This window comes from Mus caroli, chromosome 19, assembly GCF_900094665.2.
Source record: "Mus caroli chromosome 19, CAROLI_EIJ_v1.1, whole genome shotgun sequence".
Lineage (NCBI taxonomy): Eukaryota > Metazoa > Chordata > Mammalia > Rodentia > Muridae > Mus > Mus caroli.
Genome location: NC_034588.1, coordinates 21,125,753 through 21,143,252, shown reverse-complemented (window position 1 = coordinate 21,143,252; position 17,500 = coordinate 21,125,753). Strand labels below are relative to the sequence as shown.

The following is a 17,500-nucleotide window of genomic DNA, read 5'->3' as shown; positions in this document are numbered from 1 at the left end:
AAAGACTGCAGACAGCAGAAGTTCCTGTGCGCTTGGTAATCTGGCGGGATACTGAAGCCTTGCTACACACATCCTCCATCCCTACTCCCGGGCCTTCATCTTCCTTCATTAAACACTTCACGGCAAGAGTGGGCTGGTGAGGAAGGGATCCTTTGTAGACGACACCTAACACTACCAGTGGGAACTATGATGTATGGGCTCTTGAGGACGGTCTGGAGGCTTGCACCAAGGACTGAAAATAGAGACCATCCCAAGTCACAGGGAAATAGTTTGGTTCCCATGAGGAGGAAGAATGAAAGTTGGCTGTCATCTGCAGGAGGTTGACTTGTTACTACTCAGTACTGTTGGTGGTGCTAACCCAGGCACTGTTCAACAGGACGCTCAGAGGAGGGAGCCCTTCCAAGTAATGTCTTTGCTGAATTCAACTTAATGGGAGGGAGCCCACTGACTGTGGGAGGCCAGGGATGCTGAGAGGAAGAAGAACACGTGGAGCCTGTGGAAGTGGCCCTTGTCCTTGTCATTTAGAGGGCGAGAGACTAGTGTCAGTATTAACAGTAGGACCCATCATCAACACTATGAGACAGTTGTGGGAAAATTCTAATACAAATAGCCCTGTGACTCTCTGGGGGGCAGGGGAACCTTAGGTGTGGTAGGGCTGTTGTACCAAGTACTGGACTGAACTGGTAGAGAGAGTCATGGAAACCATCAGGGTAACTCTGGCTATTATTCTTTGTGCCAGAGAGAAAATATACGTTAAAAACCCAATATAATAATGCATCATATTAAACATGGTTTTATGACAAACAATTAAAAGTGTTAGAGTCCTTGGAGGTCTCAAAGAGGCCAGACTAAACTATAGGAGCAAAAAGAACCAATGTGGTTGTCCTGGGACAGAGGTAGGCAGACTGAGGAAGAAGGGCCATGAAGGAGTTTCTCTGATGTGATTGATGGTAACAGCTGGTATTGAGTGAGATTGGGCTTGAGTGATACAAGTACATTGCAGATAACTGTTCAAATGATGTACTTACTATTTGTATATATGTAACTATTATATATATGCACACTTTACTTCAAAAGAAAAAAAACTCTAATAAGTGGATCCCCATGTCATGAAACCTAATGGTGGGAACTTTTATTTCTTTAGTGTTCCACTCAACTTCACCATGAGGAACCAAATTTTTCCTTAATTTTCACAAAACTATGAAATTTAGTGCTACAACTAGAGATTAAGAATAGTAATCCAGCCGGGTAGTGGTGGCGCATGCCTTTAATCCCAGCACTTGGGAGGCAGAGGCAGGCGGATTTCTGAGTTTGAGGCCAGCCTGGTCTACAGAGTGAGTTCCAGGACAGCCAGGGCTACACAGAGAAACCCTGTCTCAAAAAACCAATATATATATATATATTCAATAAGAAAAATACCTCCCCACCAGTTGAAAGAGTGTGACAGTGTAGTCCTCCTTTGGAGAGTTTGCACTTTGTGAATTGAGAGCTGCCTAATTAACAGTTAGTGAGCTGTAACCTTCCCTGGTAGGAAAACAGGGAGCAAAGCCAAGTCAGCTCAGATGCAGAACAAGTTAGAAAGACTGCCTCTGCCCCCGCTGGGGTTTTGATCCCCAAACCAGGTGTTACGTTTTTTTCTCAGCTTGCCTTAAGAAAACCTAGGAGAGGTGGCCGGAAGTTGGCAGAGCATCTCATTAAGAATGGACAAGGTTGGGCTGGTGAGATGGCTCAGTGGGTAAGAGCACCCGACTGCTTTTCCGAAGGTCCAGAGTTCAAATCCCAGCAACCACATGGTGGCTCACAACCATCCGTAACGAGATCTGGCGCCCTCTTCTGGAGTGTCTGAAGACAGCTGCAGTGTACTTATATAAAATAAATAAATCTTTAAAAAAAAAAAAAAAGAATGGACAAGGTTATTCGTCAGTTATCACTTTGATACAAATCCATGCCTGTGTTGACAGTGAGCCCTGGGAGATCTTTCTATGTGGTCCAGGCCTACTGTTCACAGAATTCACCCTGTATTTCTCACCCTTGAGGTAGACCGGGCTTCTTTGGCCTTCTGGGAATCAAAGTCAATCATGTGATTCACTTTTGCCACAAAGCTATGAGCTAAAGTGACGGGCATCATTGTCACCCCTAATTAGTGCAATTACAGGATACTCCCTGGAGTCTGAACTTCACATGAACTGCTAGTGACCTTTGCCGTTGCATAGTCATACCCATACCCATACACACACATATACACATACCCATACACATATACATAAACATACACACATATATACACATACATATACACATACATATACACATGCCTTTCTCTCTCTCTCTTTAAAATAAAATAAACCTTGCCTGAGATTGCTTGACATGGAACCATACACGTCATATTCTGTACAATACATGCTGCGTGTGTAGCAAGAGTATTTTTTTCCCCTTAAATAATAAAACCATTGTTCTGCATCTTTCCTTAAGGTGGACTTAGGTGAAGGCAAGATCTGCTTCTGTTGTGAAGAATTTCAACCAGCCAAATGCACAGACAAAGAAAATGCCTTGAAACTCTTCCCGGTCCAGCCTTGTAGTGCTGTACACCTTCTGCTTAAGGTATGATGGCCAGCTCATAGTCTCTACCAGGAAATGCTCCACAGGGGCCCAAGAAGGCTGTTCCTTGAGATATTCCCATTTGGTGGCTGCCTGAAAATGGTCAGGCTGCTACAAGCAAGTATGAGCAGCCCTAATAACCTGAAGTTCCTGAGCAACCCTTCACTAACCTGCCGTTAGAATGGAGTGTAGAGGAGGCCATAGATTGTGTTTTAAATTATGTGCAGACAGATTCCATTGCATATAAGAATTATAAACTGGCCTACAGAGTGAGTTCCAGCACAGCCAGGGCTGCACAGAGAAACCCTGTCTTGAAAAAAACCCAAAAAACCCAAAAAACAAAACAAAACAAAACAAAAAAGAATTATAAGCTGGTGAAAAATGCAAAGGAGTCTAGCTATGCGTATGTATATGCTTGCACACACATCCGAGGTGTAGCTTTCTGGAAAGCCGCATTTGCACGCTCACTTGGCATTGTCGTTCATTCGTAGTGAGTTGTGTGTTGAATGTCACCATTCTATGACACATAGACTAAGATCAGCCAGAAAATGGCAGTAGACCCTTGAGTTCTTTATATCTTGTTTAATAGGCAACACTAAATAAAGAAATTTAGGAGAATACACCAAGGATTCAGGTCAAAGAGAAATGCAAACTCAGCCTTTATAATGGAGCTGAGCTACTGAAGTCTGACTGGATTGGGTGGCAAAATCAGCTAATGGCCTCTTAGCTGTTGTTAGTCAACCACTTCTTTAGATCTTTGCTTTTCAGGGAGGAGGAGGAAGCTTGGAGAGAGAATTCTGCAGAGCTTCAAGCTCTGGGTAGCATAAGACTTAAAAATGACCTGCTTGCCTTGGTTTCTGCATGTTTGACTGTTGAGTCATCTGGAACTTTCTAAGCCTGACTTAGCTTGAGGAAAGCCCCTGAAGGAGCCAAGGCTGTAGCCACAGCAACCTTCAGTGTTGACTTAGCTGCTATTTTAAGGAAAGAAGACCTATTTACACTCTCTGACTGCTCCTGGTTCCCACTGTGTGGTAGCTGAGTGCCCGGGCCACTACTGCCTGTTGCTCCCAAAACAGAAGCAGTGACCACGTTAAGCAGATTCCATCCTGCAGGAAGTGCTGTCCCTTGGGCTAGAGGGATCTTTATAGATACTATTCAGAGGCTTGCAAAAAAAAAAAAAAAAAATGGTCCCTCTGTGTCTTTGGAAAATTGGCTCTAGCACCCCTGAGGATACTGAACTCTGTCACACCAAGCTCCTTCTATAAAATGGCATAGGATAGATAGCACATAGCCTTTACACATTCTTCTGCATGGTTGCAATGCATTTTGCAAATAGTTGTTATATCACTTAAGAAAAAAAAAAAAAGATAGGAAAAGGGCCTGCCCATGTTCAGCATAGTCTTGTTTGTTTTTGTTTTTGTTTTTGCTTTTGTTTTGAGTAGTTTCCATTTTGGTTCAGTTGAATCTGAGAAGGTGAACCCATGGATATGGTAGGGTTCTTTGGGTTACTTATTTTCTTAAATTGGAGTTTGGCCTGGCACTCAGATGCTCCTGCCTCGAGCCTTCAGAGTGCTAGGGTTATAGATGTGTCTTATTATATGTAGTCTAGCTTGTTTTTGTTTGTTTGTTTGTTTAGACAGTTTTACTGTATTACCAGTCCAGGTTTGAACTTATGACCCTCCTGCCTTAGTCTTCAAAGTAGCTGGAATTATAAGATTTTAAAGTAAGAAATCTATATTCTGACCAGGGGGCCATAATAGCCAGCATTTATTTCGCACTTGCACCAGCCCGATGCTATGTGACCCCCTGCCCCCATCAGCTCGGAAGCTTGCCAGTTGAGACAGCATCATTATAAACACATTTTACACATCTCTCTGACCAGTGGTCTTGTTTCCAGAAAGTCCTGTTTGCCCTGTGTGCCTTGAACGCCCTGACCACCACAGTGTGTTTGGTGGCTGCTGCCCTGCGCTACCTCCAGATCTTCGCCAGCAGAAGGCCATGTATTGTAAGTGTGTGGAAGCACTGTGTGGTGTTTCCACCTAACTGTCCATCCCTACTGTGTATGGAAGCACTGTGTGGCATTTCCACCTAGCTGTCCATCCCTACTGTGTGTGGAAGCACTGTGTGGCATTTCCACCTAGCTGTCCATCCCTACTGTGTGTGGAAGCACTGTGTGGCATTTCCACCTAGCTGTCCATCCCTACTGTGTGTGGAAGCACTGTGTGGCATTTCCACCTAGCTGTCCATCCCTACTGTGTGTGGAAGCACTGTGTGGCATTTCCACCTAGCTGTCCATCCCTACTGTGTGATCCATTGCTTTTCTCCTGTTACGCTGTTTAACCAGGATGAATCCCAGATGTCTGCAGAGGACGTGGAAGAGCACGGTCGGATTCCAGACCCAGATGACTTTGTGCCGCCAGTGCCTCCCCCTTCTTACTTTGCCACATTTTACTCCTGCACACCTCGGATGAACCGCAGGTATAACTCCTATGTCACGCTGGGGTCTCTGTGGTACGCCCTGCCTTGAGACTGTGTAGTCTCCAGAACACCCCACCCGAGCTCCCACTTTTTTTTTAATCCAAAATCCAGGCAGATTGGTCTGTATGATTAGCTTTCTTCCCCTGTCTTGTTTTTCTCCGATAAACTAGATGACTCCAAAGATAAGTCCCAACCTTGACCTAGAGATAAACTCTTTCAATTTCTTTTAGCTTCCTAGGGAAAACTGACACCTGGTGAGATAACAGCTGTAATTTGACAGCATTGGGGGTTTCTGTTGCCCTGGAAATATGCCCAGTTAGGCAGAATCGATGTTTCATTATAACACCATCAGCTGGTCCCAACAGCGGTGACATTCTTTGCAGCCACCAAGAAAAAAAATTAATTATTAATTGCATCTTTCTGGCTTAGGGAAAAAAATGGATACCATGGTTAATTTTCCTTTTCAAATTCCAGCTCAAAATTTTGACTGTTTTCCTTAAATATCAGAAATTATTATTTGTAGAGTGAAGTAGGTATTCGTCTGGTTGTTAGTAATGCCTAGGATTAAATCTTTAAAGAATGATCTCGTTTATTCAGTCAGCAAACATTACCAATCTTCTTCTCCTTGCTTGGTGCTGTTCTGGGTTATAGAAATTCAAAATGAATTAGTCCAGCTTCCTCTGTTCCTAGCCAGGAGCTCAGTTTAGATCCTAACATGAGAGTTAGGATCACAGCACTCCATGCCCAGAGGTCTTCCAAGCCCAGAAGAGCCAACTGGGTCACCCAGTGAGCTCTGACATCTCTAGAGAAGTGACTTTATGCTGAGTTTAAAGGTTAAACTCCAAAGAGAAAAAAGTCTCTGGTATCTAAGGGGAGATTAGCATCTTTAGCTTGATATCTGGGATCAAGCATGTGTAGTTTGGGATATCTGTAGTACGCGTAGAGTCATCAGACAGATGTTGTCCATGTTTGGAAAAACACTTTCTAATGTTCATTGTTCAGAACAGCTATGAATGCATTTGGAAGAGGCCCCACCTAGGCTCTGCTCTCGTTCTTTGACTCTTATCCCACCCCTCCTGGAACACCTACCCAGGCAGAGGCAGAGATGGTCAGAAAGCTGGGAGAGGGACTGTCAGCTAGGTGAACAAATTATCTTGGGACAGCAAGGCTTTTCTTTGTTTGGGGAGTGGTCTGCTGACATTGCAGAACATGGAGCAAGGATGGAGTGATTCTGACCCTTTCAGAAACTGAGAGGAGCAGTGCGGATGCTGAAGAGGGTTGGTGAGAAAGCACGTGTTCCCTGTGGGTAGTCTCTGGGTTTTACCCCCCCCCCAAGCTGATTCTTCTCCATTACTACTCATAGAGGATCCCAGAGAAAACAACTTTCAAGCCAATAACAATCCTGTTCATCCCTGTCTTAGTCAGAGTTCTATTGAATCAAAGAGTCACCACGGCCATGGCAACTCTTATAATGGAAGGCATTTAACTGAGGCTGGCTTATAGTTTAGGCCACTGTCATCATGGTGGGAAGCATGATGGCAGGCAGGCAGACATGGTGCTCGAGAAGGAGCTGAGAGTTCCACCTCTGAATCTGCAAGTATCAGGAAGGGAGAAAGCTACTGGGCCTCGAAACCTTAAAGCCCACCCCCAATGACACACCCACTCCAACAGGGTAACACCTCCTAATCCCTCCCAAGTAGTGCCACTCCTGATGACTAAGCATTCAGGCATATAAGCCTATGGCAGGCATTCCTCATCCAACCACCACAGTCTTACCTAGACTTTCCTTTGGTGCTGACCTTGAGGTGTTGTCCATCGAAATGCAGCATCAGTCGTCATCATAATGACATAATGACATCATAGGAGTCATTCATTTTGTGATCATGCTTTGGAAAATGCCATGTTCAATTTCTGGGTTTCCTTCTGGAAGAGATTTTGTGGTAGTTTAGCATCTAAGATGAGAGCCCACTCATCCTTGGAAATCTGATGCTTACCTCTGTGGATGCAAAGATAGCCAATGGGTTATTGTGAATGCCATACCTCTATGGGTGCAAAGATAGCCAATGGGTTATTGTGAATGCCATACCTCTATGGGTGCAAAGATAGCCATGGGTTGGGGATGTCAGAGTGGGCAGGCAAGCAGAACTAGGAATAGGCAAGGGATTCAGCAATTCTCTTTCTTAGCTGGAGGGGCAAAGGCAGGGTTTATAAATGCTAGAAAGATGACTCATGGCTGTTGATTAAAGACTGAAGCCTCACCATATCTGGAGAAAGTTGGCCTCTCTGATTCAGACAGCTGTGATGTTCATTGGTCAGGATTCTCCCACTAAATCTAGGAAGGGTCTAGTCCTCTGGAGTCACTCAGCAGTTGGAGTTTTTAAACAGCATGAGCTAGGTAGGAGAGTTGGAACGAAATCCATGCCTGAGTCCTTGTCTATGGCGAATATCTTACTTAGGACAGCTTTGACAGGAACCCTCCAGACCAGGGAGAGTGTTTCCATGGGACTTCTTTGTGCACTGGATGCTTGACACTTTACACAGCCACTCTGGGGAGCACCCAAAGTCACGTGCCAGTATAAAACCTCGCCTCTACCCTTTCAGGGGAGCATAAATGGGCACAAGAAATAAGATGAGTTTTAAATCCAGTTACCGCCTCTCCCCTTCAGTCTCTTAGATGCATCTGGCCTTGAGTCTGTCTTTTTATCTGTAAGGTTCCCTCTTTTCTTTTCTTCATATTCTAAGAAGAGAATTTTTTTTTTTTTTTTAAAGAAGAGACATTGTTATGGGTCATTTCTTGTTGAGTTTCTTTTTCTAGTACCTACTGAGCACAGGGCTCTCGGTTTTGTTTTACCTTTTGCTTTTTTTAATTACTTTAAAATTTCAGTTCTGTGTTTTCTAATGTCTTTTCTTCCTTTTCTTATATGCGCTAAATACTGGCAGGGAATCTTATGAGTTTGGTTTTCCTTTTAATTTTTCTGTCAAGGGTCCTACAACCACAGTAAAAACAACAACAACAACAACACCACAACAACAACGTGTGTGTGTGTGTGTTGTCATCTCTGGAAACACTATGGCTATCAGACTGTAGATCCTCATGATCCAAAAAAAGAAGTCCTGCTCAATATGACTCAGTAGCCAGTGTTGGTTCAAGTTTAGTTTAAGTTTTTTTGGTTTAAGTTTAGCACAATATAGAAAAGTTGTCTGGTGTAGCATAATTCTGTGTGTACAATAAAGCTTAAGGGATTGAATTGCATTGAAACTCTTAACGTACGTGTCACTTCTTCCATAAAGATGGGTTCTTTTGTTAAAGTTTATTTATGTAGTCTATGCATGTAAGTGCTCTATCTGCGTGTCTGCCTACGTGGTAGAAGAGGGCATTGGATTTCATTGTAGATGATTCTGGGATACCATGTGATCACTGGAAATTGAACTCAGAACCTCTGGAAGAACAGGCAGTGCTCTTAACCCATGAGTCATCTCTTTAGCCCTGGAAACTGGGATTTATAGACAGACTACCTATGTTATCTTAAGGACTTGGAGGAGGATCAGGTGTGGTCATACAGATAGTGCAGAAGGCATCCAGGCTACTAATAAAATTCATTTCTAGCCTTCTCGGTGGGAAAAACGGGTTCTGCATCAGTTCCTTTGAAGAGACAACCTTGCATGTTTAAAATGTCTGGTTTTCCGGTGCTTATCTGTGAGCACAGGGACCTCAAACCCTCTCTAACAACAACAAAAACTACTACTTAAGAAGTACTTGAAAAGGGAAAGCATCTAACGTTGGTTGGGAGAAAGGCAATTTGGAAAGGAAGAGTATAATTGAGTAGTTCTGTGCTAAGGCAGAGACATCATATACTTATGTTGCTGAGTGTAGCAGATGGTACAGTCTCAGGAACCCCAAATACCCCGTGGTGGAGCAACAGAAGGGGGTGTGTGTGAAGAACGGAGTAGAAATAGCTGACGTCAGCAGGAATGGTTGAGGGAGGAAGAGGAGCCCCGGGAGAAGTTAGCTTTAACCAGGAAAACAGCAGCTGGTTCTTCAGTCCCGGTCCCATGACAGAGTAACTGTCTCAAGTCAGCCTCTCTGGATCTTGGTAATAGTGAGATTCTTTTAAAGTTTCTCCACTGAAACTGTCGGTTAGCTATAGCTTTGTTGTTGGGAGCGAGGTGTCACTATTCCAAATGGACGCAGATCTTTTTGTCAACTCAGCCAGGTCTGTCACATCAAGTTCAGAGAAAAATAGAATGTTAACCCACCTCTTCCTTTGCTCTTGCTAGGACTCCTGTTTCTGAATTTTATCCAGTGCCACCCACCTGGCCCAGGGCATCATTAGTCAGGGAGTAACCCAAGGAGCATGTGCGAGCCACTCTGTGATCCTTTCTGCGAGCTCCTGTTTTATCTCGGAGCTGGGGGCAATGCTCACATTTTGTTCGAAATTAGTTCCCCCCTTTAAAAAAGTTATCCAACAGTGAATTCCTCTCACGAATCAGATGTGAAGGAAACCAAGGCAAGAAGCTTTTTCTGTGAACAACTACAGGAGAGCGCCAAGATTCTTCTTATCGTTAGTTGCCTTGGCCGTTGTTAGCGATGTGCTTCAGTGGTATTTTGTATATCCACCTCATTGTGCAACCATCACCTCTAACTCTCTCCAAAGCATTATCCTCTCCCGTAAGCAATTGCCAAGTCCATAAACACTAAGCAGCCACTCCCTAGCCCCTCCCTCAGAGCCTGGCAGCCACCTATGCTCTCCGTCCCCATGGACACTGCTGTACTAAAAGGAAAAAGGGCATTATGTTTTATACACTGTCATGTCTAAAGGACCCCCTGGGTATTTGCCTAAGGATAGCTTGGATAGTTATTCCTCTTTGGCTGAGCTGCTGTGAGTGTCTTTCCTCTGGGTCCCCTGCCACTCCCTATTTAAAGGCAAAGGCAGAGGGTCCAGGGTCTGCTGCCGTAGGAGAGCCAGTGTACAGAGCGCATCTCCTGATGCCAGGTGCTTTTTCTAGGATGGTTGGTTCTGATGTCATCCCACTGCCCCATATCTATGGAGCACGCATCAAGGGTGTGGAAGTGTTCTGTCCTCTGGACCCCCCACCTCCATACGAAGCTGTAGTGAGCCAGACTGACCAAGAGCAGGTATGTCTACTCCCCAGAGTATATGCTCTTACGTAACCGGAAGGGGTTTATGGGGTTCTCTGAGGATCAAAAAACAAAAACAATGACCCCTCCTTCCTTCTCCCTTCCTTCCTGATGCAGGAGTCTTCATTCCAAATGCCAGAAGGACCAGAAACTGCTGCGAGCCCAGCAGAGCCAGTTTGCACACAGATAACTCAAGGTAACACACACCTTCCCTACTCCAGGCCATAGGTCAATAGAGGAGAACATGGCGGAATGATCTGACTAGTGTTTTGCTGGAGGTAAGCTATTCAAACTCTTAGGGCTTAGAAGTGAGATCTAAAATGTTAACAGGAAAAAGAAAAAAGCATACGCTGAAATAAAGAGACCTACTTCGAACCTTTTCATGAATGATCAGACAATCCCAGGAATCCATGGACTAGAGTGCAGGTTAACTCGTTATTCCCCTGGCTCCCAATCCACTTCCTTGTTCTGTTGAAATGAGCAGGGATCCTTCGAATGAACGTGAGTTTCCCAGTGAGTATTCACATTGTCATTTGTAACCAAAGGTTTTAATGCTAGAATTAAGATTTTTTTTTTTTTTCATCTCTGTGGTCCATGCTAGAGTCAATTTACATTTATCCTTGTAATTTAAGGACACTGTTGTTCCTGCTTTCTGTCTTTGGGGAGGTTTTAAATGGCCTAGAGAATTGTCCACTGGCACAAAATTGCAGCTGGCACTAAATAATGGATTGACTTTCCGCCATGTTGGATGGGGGTAGCTTTTTAGCAGTGCTGTGTGGGCCATTCTTGAATTCACTTTACATTTGTAAGGGGACAGTCCCTGAGCCCCACCACTGAGCTCCAAGCCCCACCTACCCTAAGAAGGATTATAAAACATTGTTCTCTTCCCTTAAGCACATTTGTTCCCCCCCCCCCCCAGGAATTTTCCAATCAGAAACTCAGCTTTCCAGACGTTGCTGCTACGTTTCCTGGCCAGGGCTCATCCTATTCCAGTGTCATTTGCAGATTTATTTTGCAGCCACTGGCTCCTTTGCTAGACTACTGAGAGTGTCCCAATGTGGGCATCCCCCGGGCTTGGCAGATGTGCATCTGCTAGCCTTGGCTCGGCAGTCCACAGGATAGCCCTTCGCCCACATAGGTGGCATCTCCCTGAAGAGCCAGATACTGTGAAAAGCTTTGCTACTCTTGGAGGCTGCATCAGGATGTCGAAACACCCCTAGGAAACAAACCAAACTGATGCTATGGCACAGTCTCTTACTTTTGCCCCCAGGGCTTGTCATTTTTCTTGTTTGCTTGTTTTAAGTGTGGCAGGGTGATTTGGAGAGGGAGGCTTTGCCATGGTGCTGGGAACTAAAAACTGGCTGGGCCACCAGCCTAAGTAAATGTTATTAATTACAGTACTCTTGTCTTGGCAAGTTTGGGCCTACAGGTGTTTCCTGACCAACATTTTGAAGGCTACAGCTGTTGAAATAATGTGTTTTTTATTTTATTTTAAATCAGGTGGGGTTCTTACTAATACGACTGGTGAAGAAAACACATCTGGATCAACTCCTATTTCCAATCTGGTTCAGCCTCCGAGAAGCCGGAGAGCTCTCCCCCTTCTGAGGACAAGATCAAAGAGCGACCCTGTGCTTCACCATTCGGAGGAGAGAGGTGATGTCACTCCTCAAGCTCTTGGTAGACCACTGAGATTTTTGGACTGGTGCTAAGTAGTGTTTAAAGCATCAGGTGGCTCTGGCCAGCTGAGGGCCCTCCTAGTTTAAGCAATATCTTGAGAGAAGTTGAGAGGCCATGGGAAAATACGATAGTCTATGTTCACATTGGAAAGATACATGTGGTATCTTTTTAAAATTAAAAACATATTTTTATTTATTGTTGTGGGGGTGGGGGGTGGGTACACTACAGTGCATATGTAGAAGTTGGAAGGCAAGTTTGGGCCAGTTCTCTTCTTTTAATGTGGGTTCTGGGGACTCTACTCAGGTCGTCCTGTTGGAGGTAAGTGCCTTTACCTGATGAGCCAGGTACTTCTGGCCCTGGCACTGTGTGGCCGGTGGGACTGTTCCTGAAGTCGTGGGCAATCGCATGTGGTTGCCCATGATGCTGTACTTGGAACGACTGTAAGATTATCAGGCGAACTGTCTCCCGATTCTCTAGTTGCTGGCAGTTCTCTGAGAACCAGTCAAAGAGTGTATGGCTTTATTCTCTGGCTCTACAATTTTGTATTTGCTATCTTTTTCAGTGTGCTCTAGTAGTCTCAATTATTGGAATCTGACTATGTTTTATTTATTTTTTAACACTTTGGATATAGTGAAACATGTTACTTCATCTCCCTCCCTCATTGTTTTGAGTATAATAACATGGAGCCTCTTTTGAATATATGAATACCTGGACATCTATAAACATCTCTCACTAGAGAAAAGCATATAAAATTGAAGGAAGCAAAGGAATAAAGTAAACAGCTTTTGTAGTTCAACCAGCAGGGGCCTCTGGGGGACTTAGTCTAGTAGTTTTGTTCCGTTCTTCGGAAGCTCCCTGCAGACTAACTAGACATCCTCTAATCTTGCTCTCTCTGGACCTGTCTGGCCCTTGTGGTCTCTGTTCTGTCCCTCTGACAGTGAGTGTCATTTGTCACAGCTCTGGACTGACCATATGGAAGCCACAGAGAACCCTTCCCTTGTCCCTGCAGCAGCTTCCGGGCAGGGAGGAAGTCCTGCCTCCCGAGACGAGCTGTGTGCCTCAGCAAACCAGTAGGCTCAGCAGCCTGGCCTCTAGTTCAAAGCCCCACGTTCATTGTGGAGATCCAGTATCCTACCTGGCAAGTTGAGTCTTCGAGCTGGCCCTTCCAGGAGCATGTAACCATTTGCTGGACCCCCACCCTCTTGCATTCTTCAGTCCCGTGGATGAGAGGACATTTACCTGGTGGCTTGTTTCACTGGTGAAGGCATTCAGTGAGCGAATGTAAACTTCACTCTGTCTTCACACGGCTTTACCCCGTGTTTCTGGAAGACTTGTTTTGTAACGAGAACATGGCAAGCTGGAAGGGCAGCTTCTAACCCTGGGTCAGAACTCCTGTCTACCTTTCTCCAGAGGAAGAGGAGACCTACCCTTCTTCCACCTGTCACTCCACCCTGTGCTTCCTGCTTCCTTGAATATCTGAATCTGTACTTATTCGGCCTTTACAAAATTAAGTTGACAGCTGTGCACACTGAAGGCTGATGGTGGCTTGTGGACACATGGAGATCAGACCCGAGGAATAACTTCTCCACCCAGTTCATGGTGAAATAGCTTCTCGCCAGTCTTTATCCCTTTACTGATGGAAGCAGCCATGGGAATTAGAGCCTGCAGTGGATTTTTTTAAGACCCTCTGTTGACTTCTGGAATGATGTAACTTTCTGCACCTAGGTTTTCTGTACTAGTCATAGATCTGCCTCACAGCCATGGTGTATGCCTCAGTAATAGGCATCAGTAGAGAGCCCCTGAGGATGTTTAGGACCAAGGTACCGTGACAGTATATTTTCTGCTCATCCCACAAGTGTGTCATCTGTCCCTTCCTCTCTTTGACTCTTCTAAACCTATCTCCCCCAACATTCTCTCGTTGGTCCACCATCTTTTTTTTTTTTCTGCTTGGCCATCCATTCCTATCTACTCCATGAAACACGCTCCTCCGTGGTTTGCACTGTGGATTCTGTGCCGTGTCATCTGTCTTTGCCTTGGGGACTGTTTATGTGCCATGGCTCAGTGTCTCAGCACACAGCCTACTGCAAGTGCACTTCACACAATAGGGCTGTGTTAGTTTCATTTCCCTTCATTCCTTCTGTTCTTCAAGATGGTGAGATGTATGCGCATGACCTCGGGCATCTGCCCGATGTTGTCTACACTGAGATTTCTATGGTCAGTGTGCAGAGGGGCTTGTTCAATGGTGACATTTTGTCTCTGTCCACAGCTACCCCAGTGCTCAGCTGCGAAGCTGCGACGCAGACAGAAAGGAGGCTAGATCTCGCTACAGTGACTCTGAGGAGAGGTGCGAGGCCACGGGCATCAAGATGCAGACCCCGCTCTCTGATAGATTACAGGTCATACATAGACACGAAGCTGCTAGTGGCCAGGTTCCTGGAGCAGTCCTCCTGCAGCATGACTCCGGACATTCATGAACTTGTAGAGAACATAAAGTCTGTTCTGAAGTCCGATGAGGGGCACATGGAAGAAGCCATCACGAGTGCCAGTTTCCTAGAGCAGGTACTACTTTGCACAACCCCAGGCTTGCTTCCAGTAATCGGTGTCACTTCTCATCGGAGGCAGAGAGAGTCCATGGTCACGGTCTCCAGAGACCTGGAGGGGGGGGGGGTTATGTCCTCAGAGAGGACACTAGAGAGCTTTCTTTCTGGGCTTCATCACTTTCCCACAGTGCTCTTGACCCAAGGGAAGAGAACCCCACTTTCTGGGAGGTGAAATATGCCTGGTAAAAAGCAAAGGATCTGGGCACTGTGGGGTTCACCATGTGTATGAGTTCCTGAATGGGAGCTTGCCTGGGATGTGGTGTTTTCTCAGCTCTTGAAAATGATGGCAGACTGAAGCTCATCACTGGCAAGGGTCTAGGAGCTGTTCCCATGCTCAGTGAGTTGGTGGGCTACACAAGTTGGCCGATGGGACTTAGAGCAGTGGTTCTCACCCTTCCTAACACCGCAGCTCTTTCATACAGTTCTTCAAGTTGTGGTGACCCTCCCCTTCCTCCACCATAAGATTATTATTTTTTTTTTTTTGCTACTTCATAATTGTAATTTTGCCTCTGTTATGAATGGTAATGTAAATATCTGTGTTTTCCAATGGTCTTAGATGACCCTTGAGAAAGAATCATTTGAAAACCCCAAAGGGGTCTCAACCCATAGGTTGAGAACCACTGAATTAGAGGACCAAATAGCTTTCTCTCCATAGATTAAAAAAGTAAAAGGTGCCCTAAACTGAAGCCACTCTGGTAAAAGACCAAACTGGGTGTACATGGAGTCCATTTGGGCCTTGGGTTTCTCATCATTAAATGGAAGGGTTGGGCTAGGTAGTCTCCATCCCGTGTCCCCAGGGAAGTAGAATTTCCTCCCAGCCAGAACTTTCTCTTTACCCATTTGAGAGCTGTTGTTACCGCTTGGCTGTTAATTCCTTCTCCTGGGTCAGTGGAGTGGATGCTGTAGATGGTCTACCACAGTGCCCTGTGTTACCTGTTCTGAAACCGTGGCTTCCGCTTGATTGTCCTGTGAGGCTTGGTGGCAGTGAGACTCCTGATTCTCTCCCACTGACAATGTCACACACCATAGTGACAGGACAGGTCAGCTTTCCACAGATCCTTCCTCGTCAGTCCTATCTGGATGAGAACTATTCTATAGCATTGGAATTTTGAGAAGTGAAGGGCTACTGTTCCGTGTTTAAAGTTATAGGACTCATTAAAGACAGGCCTGTAGAGCTTTCACACATAAAGTGTCCTGCTTCTTTACGCTGATTAGCCACGGGGTTAGCAGAGCTACCTGAAGCATCATTGCTTTTAATTAGCATTTTATAAATCTGATCCAGAACAGTGGTTCTGTGTTGGTTCTACCTGCTTCTTGTGAAAACTCCCAAGCTTGGAGCTGGGGAGATGGCTCAGTGGGTAAAATGTTTGCTGTGTAGTCATGAGAACCAAGAGCAGATTCTCAGTATCCATAGAAAAACAAGGCACTGTGGCTCTAGTCTGCAACTCTGGTGGATCCTGGGGGCTCCCAGTCTAACCATTGTGGCCAGCATCAATTGTAGTGAGAGACTCCAAAACCTAAGGTGGAGAGAGATAGAGGAAGATACTGAATGCAACTCGAGACTACACATTCACACCCAATCGAGTGTACTGTATACAATAAGATCCACCAATGGCTGCAAGAGGGTGGGTCAAAAGGCCAGCGTTGGTGAGGCTAACATCTTCCCTTCTCCTGCTCTTTTCCCAAAGATAATGGCCCCGTCACTGCCCAGCACATCCCAGGCCCAGGAGTTGAGCTTGAGGAGACAACCGGGCCTGCTGCACCTGCGCAGCTGTGGAGATCTAAGCACCTTCTCTCTGGCAGCAAGGCCGAGAGCCGAGAGGAGGCCCCAGCAGCGAGCGGAGGCTGAGCGGCCACACAGCCTTATTGGTGTCATTCGAGAGACTGTCCTGTGAACTGAGTGACATGGAAGGATGTCCCTCCTCAGTGCTGTTTACTGTCTGGGAGCCAGGGGCACCCCTCTTCCTGCCCCCACTGGGAGCCCCTCAACTGGGTTCCTGGGGTGGGCCCTTATTCCTGTTCTTTGGCTCCCCTTTTTTGCTGACGAGGGCACTCAGGTGAACTCGGGTGAAGTAAGTTCTTCCTGGCCCTTCCAGTCTGTGTGTTCCTGGTTGGAGAAGAAGGCAGGGAGGGCTCCTTTGTCTGCTGGGTCTCACAGTATCCCCAAGGGGTGCACACTGGGTGAGCAGAAAGCAGGCTCCCTAGCCTTTGCCTGCCTCACCCCTCATGGCTCTTGTTGTTGCCAAGTTCATTCCCTTGCTGTAAGGGGAGAGCTGCGGGGCTATTTATAGCAGCCTGCAGCCTCTGGCTGCTCAGTGGCTCAGTGAGAGGAATTGGCAGGAGACATGATGGTTAACACCATGTGACTCCAGTCTTCCAGCCTCCTTTAGGTTACCCTCAATCCCGTTCTCTTTAGGAAAAGCAGCAGACCAGCTAAGCGGTGTTTTGTTTTCTTTTGTTTTGTTTTGTTTTTAAATGAAGGACGTTAAGGGTGAGCGCTATGGTTAAGTCCATTCCTTCATGCTTGCAAACTAGAAGACAGAACAGAGAATAAAGCTCTGGCTTTGGAAAGTCTGGACTCCATGTGTAGTGTTTGTGTGCTCTCAGATGACCAGGTCTTAACTCGTGGAGGGTGAATTTTGGGCTGTGGTGGCCAGGGTGCCCCTCTAGGACAGCAAACTAAGTTCATTTCCACAGCTCCGGAGCCCCATAGATAACAATGCATCAGGCAAGCCCTGGGCTGAATTTAACAGGTTAGCCGGAATGGCTCTGTGGACCTGCATTCTAGTGGGGTCATAAAAAAGTCAGTAAAGCAATTACTGACAGTACTGATGCTACGAAGTAAGGGGTGGTCAGGGAAATGACATTTAATCTTGGCCTTGACTTTGCGGACCAGGGGAGACTATTTGAGACAGAGACAGTGCCGGGCGGTGGTGGCGCACGCCTTTAATCCCAGCACTCGGGAGGCAGAGGCAGGCGGATTTCTGAGTTCGAGGCCAGCCTGGTC

At 45.9% G+C, this 17,500-nt stretch overlaps 1 protein-coding gene across 2 annotated transcripts in view; it reads left to right on the top strand.

Annotated features, from left to right (window-relative positions):
- Positions 1-17,071, top strand: part of Fam189a2 (family with sequence similarity 189 member A2) — a 57,511-nt gene extending 40,440 nt beyond the window's left edge. The window contains exons 4-11 of one of the 2 annotated variants that reach the window (XM_021152171.1): positions 2,473-2,601; positions 4,496-4,603; positions 4,943-5,076; positions 10,084-10,213; positions 10,334-10,412; positions 11,717-11,869; positions 14,160-14,452; positions 16,182-17,071. In XM_021152171.1, the coding sequence (XP_021007830.1) occupies positions 2,473-2,601; positions 4,496-4,603; positions 4,943-5,076; positions 10,084-10,213; positions 10,334-10,412; positions 11,717-11,869; positions 14,160-14,452; positions 16,182-16,388 (1,233 nt within the window). In that variant the 3' untranslated portion in view covers positions 16,389-17,071. The remainder of the gene's footprint in view (positions 1-2,472; positions 2,602-4,495; positions 4,604-4,942; positions 5,077-10,083; positions 10,214-10,333; positions 10,413-11,716; positions 11,870-14,159; positions 14,453-16,181) is intronic. The other variant, XM_021152172.2, reaches the window with a different exon arrangement.
- The last annotated feature ends 429 nt before the right edge of the window (positions 17,072-17,500 follow it).